A 16,555-nucleotide genomic window follows, 5' to 3' on the forward strand; every position below is an offset into this window, starting at 1 on the left:
ACGCGTAAAGGACTGCGTTGCTTTCGCTTCCCCCGGGACCCAGAGCGACTGAAGAGATGGGAAGCCCAAGTAAAGCGCGATCACTGGAAGGCAACGGATAACTCCTGCATTTGCGAGGTAAGTGTCAAGAATGTTTAGACTACCGCACCGTGTTTTTCATTTAAATAAGAAAGTATTCTGTGATCCTCGCTCACGTACCTACGTTCGCTCACGAACTAAGTAAGCACTGCACCGATGCTGTGTGAGTAGCGTATGGTTTGGGAGCGCGCGTCGCATAGGCTTTTTTTTCGTTTTGATGGGCGCAATCTGTACCCTTATTTTAAGGACTGACGAAGATGCTTAGCCGCGAAATAGTCTTACATTAGCTACGAATCGTCACGTAAGCCACCTATTTTCCTTTTTCACGGGAAGCACACATCGTGTGTGTCTCTTGTTTCTTTTTTTTTTTTTCGGTACTGGTTATTTGGGACTAAAGAACGCAGTGCTTCGTCTGGGGAGAGCGGCTGTTTTGTACGTGGTAAGCGAAACATTGTGATTTTCTCTGATTTCTCAGGAGATATCTTGCGGACCTCAGGGTGTTACGTTACATAGCTGATTTTTTAGACTTGTACATATTTGTAGCGTGGTGATCGTAAGCCGATGGTCATTCGTGCTCATTCCCGATCGTAGTGGGTACTGTGACGGTCTTTAAATGCCTGTGCACGGTATGCCCAGGTGTAGTAGAGTTAAGGGGCATCATGGGACCAAAATGTTTCGGCGCTTTCTGGCATGGTGTCTGTTGTAGCCTGTGCATTTCTTCGAAACGTGTGAAGCGAGGTAATACAGCATTGCTTCTGCTAAAATTTATTTTTAAGCACTGTAATGGGTTCTCTGTATTTACAAGGCAACTTTTCATATCAATAATCACTTTTGTTGTTTTACCTGTACTTAGAAACACTTTGAAGAGGACCAGTACGAGGGAAATCGACAGGATGGGCACCGTCTGTTAAAGTCAACAGCCCTACATCATCATGGACTATATTTTCGAAGTGAAAAACATTGCTAATCTGTATTTGACTGTCTTAGTTTCATTTACGGTTTTTGTACGTGATATGTATGCAGTGTTGTTTATTTTTTCAATGTAGTTATCAGTGTTCTAATGGTTATTTATGAAATGTTCTGTACTCGCCATCGATGTGTTTGGCTGATGCGACGTATTCGATTGTAGCTGATGTATGTATTCTGCTGGATATCTGGCTGGATATCTTGATTAATATTACCCGCGGTTGCGTTTTCTTGTTTGCATTCTTGTTTTCGATTTATATTGTGTGTAATAAGGTTGATGTACTCACTTGAACCCCCCCCCCCCATGTAATCAATAAATAAAAAAAAACTCACTCTATCCCGAATTGTGTGTCGAGCCTACCTTGCGAATTAATTTTTTTATCTCGTCTTTCAACATAACCTTCAGGCGCCACACAATACATATAATTTTTCATGTACATATCTCTTTCATGATTGATTGTACTAGACATTATAAGTAAATGTATTTTGTGCATCGTTTGATTTCTTGTGTGTACTACGCAAGAATGACACAGACAAGTTACGTTACATTTTTCTCTACAGCACTAACTAAACCTTATTTTCACATCGCAGTTATTTTTGCACCAGCTTAATCCTGTCAGCACACCGTTTTGTGGGCAAAAAAAAACAAAAATTGCGCGTAGATATCGTCAAATAATTGCAACGAACGCGAAGATCACGCGCAACGCAAGGGAAACTAACCGCCGTGCGCGAGTGGCTGGCTACGGTAAAGGAGGCGTGACGTGTAAACCAAAATACAACAGCGAAAAAGAAAAACTTCCACACACAGGGGGGCGCAAACCTTATATACCAAGCATCGAAGCGCAAAAAAGAGAAATAGTGCGTATTTTAAACATACACACGGCATATTAAATGTGATTGAATTAGGCAACTTGGGGCATGTTCCCGGCGCCATACATTTACGTCTTCAACCTTCGACGAGTTAACGGCTATTGGTTATAAAGATATGCAGATGGGACACCGATAAAAAAAATCCTCATCAAGGCAAAGCACTTGGAAGCGCGCCGCGAGTAACACTTTATGAACGCAAGCGTAGCTGAGTCTCAGCTCGTGTGACACAATATGGCGGCGCCAGCGGGGTTGTCTCCACCCTGGACGGCGGCGCTGGGCATCGAGGCACCCTATTTTGCGATGCATTGTGGCGCCATCGTGCAGTGGCCACGAGAAACAATTTGGCAGGCGCCGCTAGCCGCCGCTGCGCGTAGTGACAGCCGCCGCCGCACGCGTGACCGGAGAAAGAGCGTGAGAGATAACACCGCAACAACGCGTACGCGCAGTCGTATTTTGCCATCGTCAGCTAGCCATGGAACCCGCTGGTGAATCTTTTGTACCCGGAGGTTTCTTCAGCGTGACGAACGGCTGGGAGAAGCACTTCGGCAACGTCAAGATACCCACGGAGGCGCAGCTGGAAGAACGCATGGTGTCGAGCGGAGCGCGCTTCGCGCTACAGAAAATGACCGGAACGATGTTCCACGAAGAAGGCATGCGTGCGCAACGTCATGTATAACGACGTGTCAGCGGAATCCACGTGCGGACTTTTACGTAGTATCTGCCTTCCGCCCATGAAAGGCGGATATTACATCGTGCACGCCGCCATTTCGAAGACGACGGGCTCCGTCTTGGCAGGCCATTGCCTCTGCCCCGCAGGGTGAGCAAAGTTTCTATTTCATGTGTAGAGGGCGGCCGGCATTAACCACGTGCAGGAAATTTGTCTGATGGGTCATATTTCGGGATTCGTAAGCATACCGACCGTCCGTTGTGTACCAGCTGCTTGCTCGTATTAAAGTATGGTAGTTTAAATGTCAAAAAAAAAAATACGCATGCTGTAAATGCAGAGGACGGGGAGTTCCTGTTTGTACGGGAGTTTCTGTTTGTGCGCATTTGCACGTAACCGATCGACACGGTCGTCTAGCATACCAAGTTGCGCTTGGCTGCAACCATACAGCCTTGGATTGCCGATGTCATAACATACAGTACACTATTTAGAGGCATATAACGAAAATGGTTTCCTGGTTTGGCTGTTTAATGTAAAACCGCTAGTTGTACCTAACTTGGTACCGGCATAACTGTGTGGAAAGCCGCATCGCTTTGTTCAATGGGGCTGTTAATGTGTGCACATTGTGTTACAAGGCCGACGTGGAGTGGTGGTGTGGGGTCATGTCTGGCATTGGCGTATGTATTCCACATTGAATGACATTAAATAGAAACCCATTCTTTAGAGTTCGTCAACAGCTGCTTCCATCCTTCCATTGATGAATACCTGTTGAGCATGAACCTAATCTCTTCCATTTGATTCTTGCAGCCTTAGGGGCACATGCCAACATTTTGTTGGATTAATCCTTCAAGCGATTCACTTGGCGCAAAAGGATGCAGTAATGTGCACGGAGGTTTCATGTACTTGGATTGTTCCTGCCCAAGGTAAGGATACTACTGCTTAGCAGACATTAATTAACAGAGGAGGTGGTAAAAGTGCCTCAAAAATCTGTGCTTACACTTCTTGCCCTTTTTGGCAAAGGGTTCTTTGTGATGCCGTGTTGACCGTTTAACACGTTGAGGGATTGTTTGCATTTGTGGTAGCAACGTTGTATGATTATCAACTCATTCACACAGCTACCTGGTTTACAGCATACATGAGTACTGGTATATGAACAAATGTAGGCTACTGGTTGGAATCAAGAGGACATGTTAACGTCACTTTATAAATTCGTATCTACAAGACTTTCATTGAGAAAAAACAATCCAAAACTGCAACATTTAATTTTCTTACAAACTGCGACATTTAATTTTCTTACACTGCATGTGGTTGACTAAACACCACAGGAAGCACTTAAATTCTGTTATTCTACTTGTACAAACAAAACTTTTTTTTTCAGCCAAAAAGCCTGAGCAACCTCTGCCTCTGCAAGACATCACTTTTCACTCAAGGAAAAATGAAGGTGGGAAAAGGGCGGCGGTTCGACCCACTGCCAGGGCTCTCACCGAGTGATCCATCTCTGCTTGCTGCCGATCTCCAAAAGGTGGCAGCAAATTGCCTGATTCTCCATCATATGAGCAAGGAAAACTCAGGAGAATCACTTGTAAGTTTAAGTGCTACACTTCACTGGTTTCTTCACGTTTGTGAACTGTTAAAATATGAGTTAGTGGTGTTGAATCAGCCTGTGACATCAGACAGGAACAGTGTGATAGCTGCTTTTACTGTGCTTTTGTGTTAAGTACAGTTTACATCAATGTAACACTAATGTTAGCAGTGCTTTATATATGGTGCTTTTTTTTCTCTCACTACCCAATATGCAAGGTCAGCAATCTGATTATAATGCAGCAAACCTGTAATGTAAGACTTCGTTAATTAATGCAAATGCAACTAAACCTCTTTAAAGCCAAGTTTATCCATTGTGGAAGTTATTCATCTAAGGTTCTAACTTCTACTTTTAAAAATTTTGGCTGAATCCATCTCGTGATGACTGAGATATGCGAGAGCATTCATGCACATACTGTAAAACTGACACACATCTATTCAACTTCCATTCTATTGCTTGTCTTGCCCATGATGGCAGTAAGGGTACTGTGAATGCCAAAGTGTGACATATTTAAGGGCTTTGAAATGCTGTGTGCCTATACAAAAGACAAGATCTTTGCACCTCCTGTCTTTAATGCTGTAGGCATCAAGTCGGTGATGGAGAACTCCCCAGTGCCTGCTTCATAAATTTTTATTGTCACATGTGATTTACATCATGATAATGTGAGACTGTAGGGATGGTCAATTAAATGTTTTAATCGATTAACGATTAATCGTTCGTCGCTTTAGCGTATCATCAATTAATCGATTTCAATGCGGGGTTTTTCGTCGATTAATCGACATTTTTTTTTTCGGGCGCTTTAAAAAGGCTGAAACGCAGTTGTCTATTCATGTAAGTACCTATTTTAATGCTTGAAAGGTGGAACCAGGATAAGACATACAAGCGTGTAAATTTTGATAAAGAATAATGTTTAATTTGTTATAGGTCAACTATAATTGCCACTAGTGACTAGTGAAGGAATAAGCAATATACAGAGTGTTCATATTGACACGTGTACTTGTTTATCTTTCCCCGGTGACCGCTTTTCACCGGCTAACAAATGTTAAGGTGGTGGTCCCACTCCGGCGGCACCAGCCCCCCGTTTGAGTACTTTTGGAGCAACCGTGGTGGCTCTTCTACTTAGGATATAAAGTTGCTGTATATGCCATAAAAAAGCCTAATTCTTGTAGATTCCAACTATTTATACTATAAAGAAATTGAATAATGTGATTTAGAAATAAATGTTCAAGATCAAGCATGATATACATGGTTTTTGCTAAATGTGTCTCAGTTGTGACCATGTTTAGAAGAAACTACCGCATTTACGGCATTGCGGATTGCTTTGTAGCTTTAGGACATATTTATCTATTTCCTAGATGCAGCAAAATAATGTTGAATTTTTACTTTTTGGATAATTTGCTTTTGAAGATTGCCAAATATCGCAACTTCTGTTGTAAACAGCCCAGCCACTACATGCTCTAGAAAGCTAAATTTTGGACAATTAGAGTTCAAGGAATTTCCATGTAGGACGCTAAATTTCATTCATGTACCTTTATTAGTTTTACACCACACCTTCGTAGCTTTAGTACCTTCCCGCAAAAATGGGCAAAAGTAGGACCAGAATTCTAAATATTGCTTAATTTCGGTCGCATTATTAGGAAAGCCAAGAAAGGTACGTAAATGAAATTTTGCATCCCAATTGGAAATTGCTTGATCTCGAATTTGTCCAAAATGTAGCTTCCTTGAGCGTTTAGTTGCCGGGCTGTTTACAACAGAAGTTGCGATATTTTGGCAAACTTCAAAAGCAAATTATCTAAAAAGTAAAAATTTAACATTGTTTTGCTGCGTCTAGGAAATAAATATGTCCTAAAGCTACAGAGCAAGCCGCAATGCAGTAAATGCGGTAATTTCTTCTAAATATGATCACAACTGAGACACAGTTCGCAAAAACCATGCATCTCATGCTTGTTCTTGAACATTTATTTCTAAATCACATTAATCAATTTCTTAATATTATCTATAGTTAGAATATACAAGAATTAAGCTTTTTTATGGTATATACCACAACTTTATATCCTAAGTAGAAGAGCCACTGCGGTTGCTCCAAAGGTACTCAAAACGGGGGGCTGGTGCTGCCGGACCGCCACCTTAAATGTTATCGCTCGGCGCAGGAAGCGCCTGCATGTATCGGAATTTTCTCGAACGTTATCGATGCTTCTATCCGTTGTCAGTTGTCACCAACGCTTATGTAATCTGGTTGTATGAGCGACGCCAAGACACGCGGGTACCAGAGATTACTCTGGAACCTTCGATGACTCCTGTATAAAAGCCGACGCGCTTCGCCGCTGATCAGATTTCGCTGATCGCCGATTGTGTTCGCCGCTATCGTTGTGCTTCGAGTGAAACTTGCTTTTGTGGGCACAGGCTCGCCCAATAAAAAGTCCGTTTCGTCATTCACAGTTTTGCGACTGTTTTTTTCATCGTAACTACTACGTGACAACTACTACGGAATTTTTAAAGATCGCCTGTGGCAGATAGCATAATTCTTATCGTTGAGCGGTCGACATTAGTAGCACGAGCAATCGAAAGACATATTCAACCAATTAACAAAAATTGACTAATGAACTTCTTGGTTAATTACTTTATGACACATATCGCAATTTACTAATTGTAGCCGGTGAGTTTGCAAGACGCATCTACTTGAAATTAATTTCCAGGATGACACCAGTTTCGAGATACTATTTCTCAAAGTGTGGGACGAAATACATGGACGTTACAGTTACTTATGTGCTTCAATGCATTTTGGTAAAAAATTAAGTGGAACAACAGTGCATTTTTACGGCGAGTATGATGGTGCATATCTCCAAACTGGTGTCATTCTGGAAATTTATTGCAAGTGGATATGCCTGACAAGATCACCGCCTACAATTCGTAAATTGTTATATGTGTCGTAAAGTAATTAACTAAGAAGTTAATCAGTGATTTTGTTAATTAGATGAATATGTGTTTCGATTTCTCGTGCGAATTTGCGCCTCATCGAATAACCCAGCTCAATGATAAAATTATGGTACCTGCCACAGACGATTTCTAAAAATTCCGTAAAACTTAAAAATGAACACCCTGTATGTTAAAAATGGCGCTTACTGAGGAGGGTGGGCATGGAGGAAAGAATAATTAGAAGAGAACATCGCAGCACGACTGACATCAAGAAGTAATGGCGCAACACGTGATCGCCACATCAGAGCACGCGGTAGGTTTAATGCTGCCGGGTGCAGGGCAGCAGCGCAGCTGAACGGGTGCGCACTGATTTGAAACTGCTGCGAACCAAACATTATCGGCCAATACGTTGTCACTCAGGGTCACATGTTGACCCTACTGCGAAGTAAAAAGCGAAGGAAATCGCTTGACGGTGAGTTCGCTTGCTAAGACTAGCTGCCTCGCATAATGCTCTCGCCTAGTTTATTTCTTCCTCCACGGGGGCGGCCTCTCTCCGGGCCCCAGGCAGCCTGTGTGAGGTGCGCGTAAAGCGGGGAAGCGCTTGGCCACTCGACATGACTCGGGAAAACAGTCGACAGTCGCTCTCGGGCTTCGCAGCCGCGCGATCGTTGCTCGTACTCCACATTCTACAGTACGATTTCAAAATTTTCACGCCACTTTAGTCACTGTCTGGAAAACGATTAATCGAACTGCTTTAATCGATTAAACCGATTAAATTAAAGGTACACATCGATGACGATTAATCGTTTTGCGGCGTACTTTTAGTCGAATAATCGATTAATCGTTCATCGATATTACCATCCCTATGAGACTGTCCGATTACCTGCGAGTTGTGCAGCAAGGCACGTGACTATGGCGTGCTAGGGGAGTGTTATTAAATTATCTGTACATAGTTTCCTTAGTCGCGTCTATTACGTGCCCCTTGGTTTTTCCTACCGTGCTTTATAGCGCGATGGAATAGCTTCTCTACACAGCTGCTGAACTCAATATTAAAAAATTTAAATCTTGTGTGGCCATATTTCATGTGCATTGATTACGCACCTCTGTACATGTGGCTCGAGATTTTCTACCCCTTATGCAACATGCACATTATTGCGCTTTCATATTTAAACTTGCTCTTGATTTACAGCACCCATGTTAGCACAGGTCCATGTCACTGCTTTTAAATGTTTTTGGTTTTTTTTTCTGATAGTTTGTTGGGGGAAGTTTGTAGTTTGCTTACTTTCAAAACTCTTCCTTGTTCACCCTGAAAGAAGGCCTATACAGTACAAATAACTAAAATTGAATTAATTACTTAGAAGTACAATACGGAGTTTGCTGGTATAACAACCGCAATAAGGCACACCAGGTATGGACCACAAGCTGAACCTACTTTTTGCACTTCTCACAGCTGGAGCAATAGGATGCGGTCAAAGATGCATTTATAAAATCCTCAAATCTCTACTATGCTACTTTGTATGTTTAAAGCTGCAGTACTATTCGAGGTAGTCGCTGAGCTAATATTTGCATGTTATCTGCACTGTCTAATGCAAAACACTATATTCCAGGATGAACACAGTCCCAATAAAGCGACGCCAGAAGCTGCAGACACTCCACTGGCCCCAGACATTAAAGACCTCCACAGTGAGACCAGTCAGACTCCTACAAGAGAGAGTTGATGGTAAAAAAGTCCACTTCCTTGTTTATTACTTTTTCTCTCAACTTTTCATGGCATGTGTCACTCATTTACATGTGTCATTCTGAGGCTGTCTCATTCATATAAATACCCCCACCTAGGTCTCTGGGCATCACCTTTTATAAGTATACCACTGAGCAGCAACTTAACCCGGGACCCGGTACTGAGGAATTCCTTCGACAGCTTCTCGAGGGCCAAAAGACCATGCAAAAAAGGTTGGATGCAATCGAATCCAAGCTAAAAAAGGTTGAATCATCCGCATCAACCATTAAGGAATTTGGTACTAAAATCACTGAATTAGAGAAGACTGTTCTTAGCTTCGAAAGAAAACTGACCGATCTGGAAGACAGAAGTCGGCGTAACAATCTGCTGATATTTGGACTTCCTGAAAATGTTGATGAATCCCCGGCATCACTTTCGAACAGTGTTGTTCAAGACTTATTTGAAATCGTGCTAGGTGTGCATATCACTTCCATAGAAAGAATTCACACATTTGGAAAAGAACAAGCAAACAAACCACGTCCAGTAGTCTTGAAACTGATTGACTATCGCGAGAAAATCACTATACTAAAAAACTGTTATAAACTGAAAGGGCAAAATGTTTCTATATCGGAGGACTTCTCAGCTATGACTAGATCGATTAGAAAGAAGCTGTGGGAGAGTACCGCTAACGAAAGAAGAGAGGGTAAGAGGGTAAAACTTCCATGACAAAGTAAAAATTGACAGTGACATGTTTTAGTGGGATAGCTAGTCAAAATAAAATAGTTCCACTTAGCGAGCACAACCGCAGGCCCAAGTGCGTATGTTGAAATTGTGATGGTCCCAAAAAGACATTTCGGTGCCTCAATATCAATGCTCGTAGCCTCGTACATAAACTAACCGAATTAGAAAGCGTTGCTTTTGCCCATAATTCACATATTATAGTGGTAACTGAAACCTGGCTACATCGAGATATAAACAATTTGGAAATAACACCCCAAGGCTACAGCATCTTTCGTCATGATAGAGATAGTAGAGGAGGCGGCGTTGCAATACTAATCAACGAATCATTACGCGCATCCAGATTACCAGATATACCGGGCATAGAAAGTATACAGTTAAAGTATTTCTCGACGAATTTCATTTAGTTGTCGTGGAATTTTACCACCCCCCGAATTGCGATAATGCATTTGTAGAAAGCTCAATGAATTTTTGTGTTCAAAACATTTTCCTCTTGTAATTTATTACTAACTGGTGACTTTAACTTTCCATCAATAAATTGGTCTGATTTTCCTGAGGCTCTGGCTAGCAATTCCCAATTGTTTGTTGATGTGCTGCTCTTGCACAATCTAACACAACTTGTTAAGGAACCTACCCGTCTTCATAATGATAGTCAATCTATTTTGGATCATTTTATCGTTAGTACCAACTTGCTTTGTCGAAATCCTTCTGTGCAGGTGTTTGGAGGTACATCAGATCATAAGATAGTAAGTTCAACAATGGAAGTGTGCTTCAATTCAAAACTCGAGAAAAAGGAAACAATAATTCCTATGTTTGCGAGCGCTAACGATATTGAAATATTAGATGCTCTAGGCAGTTCATTTTCCACTTTCATAACTCTGTGTGACACCGGCAATAGTTGAACAGCTATGGTGTTTTTTTTTAAACTTGGTGTTGCGATACATAAATAACTTTGTTCCGAAAAAACGGAGGATAGTGCAGAACTTGAAGCCATGGATGACAAAAGATATTGCACATATTGGACGTAAACTTAAGAAAGCTCGTCAAAATCAGAAGCAGCAACCTTCGCGGACAAATGCAGACAAGATTTATGAGTTGCACGTTTTCCTAAAAAAACGTATAAAAGAAGCAAAAGACGACTTTCAAAATGTGCACTGAAAAACTTCTTGACGTCATCACCAAACAAAATTTGGCGTTATCTAACACCACAGCAAAAATCAGTGCCTCGTCTTTATATAAACGATTCACTCATAGATGACAACTTCGAAGTTGCGCAGGCGCTAAACGAGTATTTCAGCTCAGTGTTTACACAAGATGATGGTACCTCCCCTGGTTTTGCCTCCTTCGAAGAATTGCCGCCCATTGACAATATACGTGTTCATGAAGAAGGTATACTAGCACTTCTTTTAAACCTTGATGTAAAGAAGTCACCGGGAATTGATAAAATACCAAATGCTTTTTTAGCACGGTATGCATTATGGTGTGCGAAATATCTGAGTTTACTATTTACTAAGTCACTGTCTCGCGCCGAGCTCCCGAGCGATTGGAAATGTGCAATAATTACACCAATACCTAAAGCAGATAACCGTTCAGCTCCATCGTCATACAGACCAATATCAATTCTCAGTGGATCCGTAAAAATGCTAGAGCACATTGTATCCAGCGTATCACAAAGTTCGTGGAAAAAACACAGTTTAATTAACAACCTGCAACACGGTTTCCATCACGGTAAATTTACAGTAACGCAACTCCTGCTAACAATGCATGATCTCGCCACAGCCTTAGACAGAAATAATCAAGTTGATATTCTTTTTCTTGACTTCGAAAAAGCGTTCGACTGAGTATCTCACAAAAAACTATTGATTAAACTACGTCCAGTACTACAAAATGAGTCCTTGCTTGCATGGATTGAATCATACCTTTCGTGCAGATGCCAGAGTGTAAATATCCACGGCACTAGCTCCACTTCCACTCTGGTGAAGTCCGGTATTCCTCAAGGGTCTGTTTTGGGCCCTCTTTTGTTTTTGCTTTTCATAAACGACATTGCCGAGAACATCCCTGTTACAATTTAACTTTTCGCAGATGACTGCGTACTGTATCAAGAAATTTCTTGTGAAAAAGATCAGGCTTTATTGAACGACACTGACGAAACTAGACGAGTGGTGCTCCACGTGGCAAATGTCTCTGAATGACCAATAGACTGTGGCGATGACACTAACCCGAAAAAACAACCCTTAAATTTCTCATACAACCTAGCCGGTCACCCCTTGAGTATCGTCCATAGCTATTAATACTTAGGAGTAATCATTACGTCTGACCTGCGGTGGAATGAGCATGTAGCGTATGCAGAAAAAAGGGCACTGAAACAGTTGGGCTTTCTTAGACGATCATTGGGCAATTCTACGCCTGAGATACGACTTATAGCATACAAAGCATTTATCCGACCAATATTAGAATATGCGGCATCTGTATGGGACCCTTGGACAGACACTAACATTATGCAGTTGGAGAGTGTACAAAGGAAGTCAGCCAGGTTTATTTTCAATCGCTACAGTTGGCAAATATCACCATCTGCGCTTCTGAAAGATGCCCAGCTATAGCAACTCAAAACACAGCGGTATCACGAGAGGCTCGAACTTCTCTACCTATTATACAATGACATTTTACAAATTGACCAAAACACGCTCATCGAACGTCTAACCTTTCGCACTACACGTTCTTACCACCCCAGAAAAATCGCTGAATACTCATGCAAAACAAAAACCTTTAAAAACTCATTCTTTCCTCGCACTATCTCCGACTGGAATGCACTGCCTGCAGGTGTGGTCATAAGACTGACAATTGATGTATTTTTGAGTGCACTTAGAGGTTTTGAAATGTCAACTTTCTACTAATACTGCTTCACAGGGTATTCAGTAAATCTATTACTACATAGCCTTATGTTCTTGCACATGTTCTTGCATTACTCCATTTGATCATTCCTATATGTAATACTCGTGTTGTTCATACCTGCATTTTTATTTTACCTACATGGTTTATTCAATCGTAAACCGCAATTGGCGTGTTTTTCGTTTTTGTGAGGGTTTGTGTTGTAGAACTTATATACTCAAATGTGTCATTAGTGTTTTTCAAAGATTGTGTTTCAAAACTTGTGCTGCTCTTTCTTTCTTGTATTTAACATGTATATTCCTCAAAGTGTACGTGACAGCAAATTCTTGTGTTCTTATACTTGTATTGGATTTTCACGTATGTTCTGTTACTCAATCTTTTTCTTTCTTTGTTACACTACTTTGAAATGTATTTGATGCCCATTCCTGCCTAAGGCCTCAACTACAGGCCGGCATACATAAATAATGGAGCAGTCACTTTTAGACTTGCAAGGTCTCGTCAATTTGCTTGCACGTGTCAGGTAACTTTGCAGTGCTGTCGCCTAACTCAATGTGTGTGAGTGCCCACAGCGTCTTTTTCTTTCTGCTTAATCTATCAGGCGTTTGTGAAGCACTGTCTAAACATATAATGGATGTTGCTTTAGCACAAGTCCATCACCTGGATTCTTGCACGGCATTTACCACATCTGTTAACTATTTTAGCAGAGCATAGAGTTGCAAGCATGCACATCATGTGTCTGGCTCTTCCTTTTGTTTTTAGGCACGTTTAAATACTTGCAATGCTGAACCAACTCTACCATTTAGCTATGTTGACCAACATTATTAGCAGAAGAATAAAATAAGGACATAATGGGAACATGCAAGTTAAAAGCTGTGGAAAAGTTCTCATGTTACTGTGAAAGTAAGCTGTACTGTTTTGTAGGAGACCGGTATCTACCCATATTTTAATCGTTGCAATATGCAGTTGTTTTATTTCACACAACCTAAGTACTTTAGCCTCTTTGTAGTTGTTTCTTGTAGAAGTAAATCAAAGCTAACATAATGGTCTTAAGTTTCTGACAAGTGATTCATCATAAAAGAAAGTAAGGTGTGCAAACACTGACAACAGGACCAGACAACATGGCATTTGTGTAGTCCGGTTTTCTTGTATCCGTGTTTGGCGTGTCTTACTTTCTTTTACTGTGAATCCCTACCAACAAGCTCAACTTTCTCACATTCTAAGCTTCATTTCTAATACACTTAGCTCCTATTCGCAGCGTTTCTGTTGTGTGATTCTCTTGTGTCCGTGTTTGCACCCCTTCCTTCTGCAATGAATCCCCACCAACTAGCCCAACATTGCCATGACAAGTGATGCGCTGTTGACGTCATGTTACTTGTCATTGCCTTAATACAATGCAATGCTTGCTGTATGACTTGTAAAACGAATTCACTTTAAGCCCATAACTGAACAAGTGCTTTTTTGCAGCTATACAGGCCCTCTCGGTGGATAGCAGAGCTGTTGTGCTTGAGTCAATGATCGACAGGCCACAAATCCAACCTGGCACATGGAGTGAATTGGTCGGCTCACTGCCTCAATGTTTAAAAGAATTGTTTCATCAGCCTATATTTATGTCCACTGCAGGACGAAGGCCTCTCCCTGCGATCTCCAATTACTCCTGTCTTGTGCTAGCGTATTCCAACTTGCGCCTGCGAATTTCCTAACTTCATCATCCCACCTGACTTTCTGCCGTCCTCGACTGCGTTTCCCTTCTCTTGGTATCCATTCTGTAACCCTAATGGTCCACCGGTTATCCATCCTACGCATTACATGGCCTGCCCAGCTCCATTTCTTCCGCTTAATGTCAACTAGAATATCGTCTACCCCCGTTTGTTCTCTGATCCAGACCGCTCTCTTCCTGTCTCTTAACGTTACTCCTAAGCTTTTTCGTTCCATCGTTCTTTGTGCGGTCCTTAACTTGTTCTCGAGCTTCTTTGTTAACCTCCAAGGTTCTGCCCCATATGTTAGCACCGGTAGAATGCAATGATTGTACACTTTTCTTTTCAACAACAGTGGTAAGCTCCCAGTCAGGATTTGGCAATGCCTGCTGTATGCACTCCAACCCAATTTTATTCTTCTGTAAATTTCTTTCTCATGATCAGGGTCCCCTGTGAGTAACTGACCTAGATAAACGTACTCCTTTACAGACTCTAGAGGCTGACTGGCGATCCTGAATTCTTGTTCCCTTGCTAGGCTATTGAAAATTATCTTTGTCTTCTGCATATTCATCTTCAACCCAATTCTTACACTTTCTCGATTAAGGTCCTCAATCATTTGTTGTAATTCGTCTCCATTGTTGCTCAATAGGACAATGTCATCTGCAAACCGAAGGTTGCTGAGATATTCGCCATCGATCCTCACTCCTAATCCTTCCCAGTCTAAGAGCTTGAATACTTCTAAGCATGCAGTGAATAGCATTGGAGAGATTGTGTCTCCTTGCCTGACCCCTTTCTTGATAGGTAACTTTCTACTTTTCTTGTGGAGAACCAAGGTAGCTGTGGAATCCTTGTAGATATTTGCTAAGATATTCACGTATGTCTCCTGTACTCCTTGATTACGCAATGCCTCTATGACTGCTGGTATCTCTACTGAATCGAATGCCTTTTCATAATCTATGAAAGCCATATAGAGAGGTTGATTGTACTCCGCAGATTTCTCGATTACCTGATTGATGACATGGATATGGTCCATCGTAGAATATCCCTTCCTGAAGCCAGCCTGTTCTCTTGGTTGGCTGAAGTCAAGTGTTGCCCTGATTCTATGGAAATTATCTTGGTGAATATTTTATACAATACTGAAAGCAAGCTAATGGGTCTGTAATTCTTCAATTCTTTAACGTCTCCCTTCTTATGGATAAGTATAATGTTGGCGTTCTTCCAGCTCTCTGGTACACTTGAAGTTGTGAGGCATTGCGTATAAAGGGCTGCAAGCTTTTCAAGTATTATATCTCCTCCATCTTTCATTAAATCTACTGTTATTCCATCTTCTCCAGGCGCTTTTGCCCTGGTCATGTCTTTCAAGGCCCTTCTAACTTCATCGCTAGTTATAGAAGGAGCTTCTGTATCCAGTTCATCACTATTTCGAATGAAAGTAGCTTGGCTGTTTTGGGAACTGTACAGGTCAGTATAGAATTCTTCCGCTGCTTTCACTATGTGATCTAAATTGCTGATGATGTTACCATGCTTATCTTTCAGTGCATACATCTTGCCTTGTCCTATGCCTAGTTTTCTTCTTATTGATTTCATGCTGCGTCCATATTTTACGGCTTCCTCAATCTTTCCGACGTTATAATTTCGAATATCTCTTAATTTCTTCTTGTTGATCAGTTTTGACAGTTCAGCGAACTCTATCTCATCTCTTGAGCTTACACTTTTGTGCTTTGTCGTTTCTTTATTAGGTCCTTCGTTTCTTGGGAGAGCTTACGTACTGGTTGCCTTGGTGCCTTAGCTTCCACTTCAATTGCTGCATCTGAGATCAGCCTAGTTACGGTTTCGTTCATTACCTCTATGTTATCTTCATCTTCCTGTTCTAAAGCTGCATATTTGTTTGCGAGCACCAGCCTGAATTGGTCTGCTTTCGCCCTTACTGCGTCTAGATTGGCCTGTTTCCTCTTGACTAATTTCACTCTTTCTCTCTTCAAATTGAGAGAAATCCTAGACCTCACTAACCTATGGTCACTGCACTTTACCTTACCTAACACTTCTACATTCTGCACTATGCTTGGCTCGGCAGAGAGTATGAAATCTATTTCATTCCTTGTTTCTCCATTAGGGCTTTTCCAGGTCCACTTCTTGTTGGTGCGCTTCCTGAAGAATGTATTCATTATTCGGAGCCTATTCCTTTCCGCGAATTCTACAAGCATCTCTCCTCTTGCATTCCTAGAATCGATGCCGTAGTTGCCAATTGCTTGTTCGCCAACCTGCTTTTGCCCACTTTTGCATTGAAGTCGCCCATGACTACAGTATACTGAGTTTGCACCTTTCTCATTGCTAATTCCACATCTTCATAAAACTGTTCTATCTCTTCATCATCGTGACTGGAAGTTGGGCGTAGGCTTGTACTACCTTCATTTTGTACCTCCTATTCAGCTTTATTATGA

At 41.6% G+C, this 16,555-nt stretch overlaps 1 protein-coding gene across 1 annotated transcript; it reads left to right on the forward strand.

The window, feature by feature from the left end:
* The first annotated feature begins 2,578 nt into the window (after nt 1-2,578).
* Nucleotides 2,579-4,079, forward strand: LOC119444084 (uncharacterized). Its single transcript, XM_037708580.2, has 3 exons — nt 2,579-2,731; nt 3,386-3,501; nt 3,957-4,079. Exons 1-3 carry the CDS (start codon nt 2,583-2,585, stop codon nt 4,067-4,069), a joined length of 378 nt encoding a protein of 125 aa, XP_037564508.1. The 5' UTR covers nt 2,579-2,582; the 3' UTR covers nt 4,070-4,079.
* The last annotated feature ends 12,476 nt before the right edge of the window (nt 4,080-16,555 follow it).

Source organism: Dermacentor silvarum, chromosome 3 (assembly GCF_013339745.2).
Source record: "Dermacentor silvarum isolate Dsil-2018 chromosome 3, BIME_Dsil_1.4, whole genome shotgun sequence".
Lineage (NCBI taxonomy): Eukaryota > Metazoa > Arthropoda > Arachnida > Ixodida > Ixodidae > Dermacentor > Dermacentor silvarum.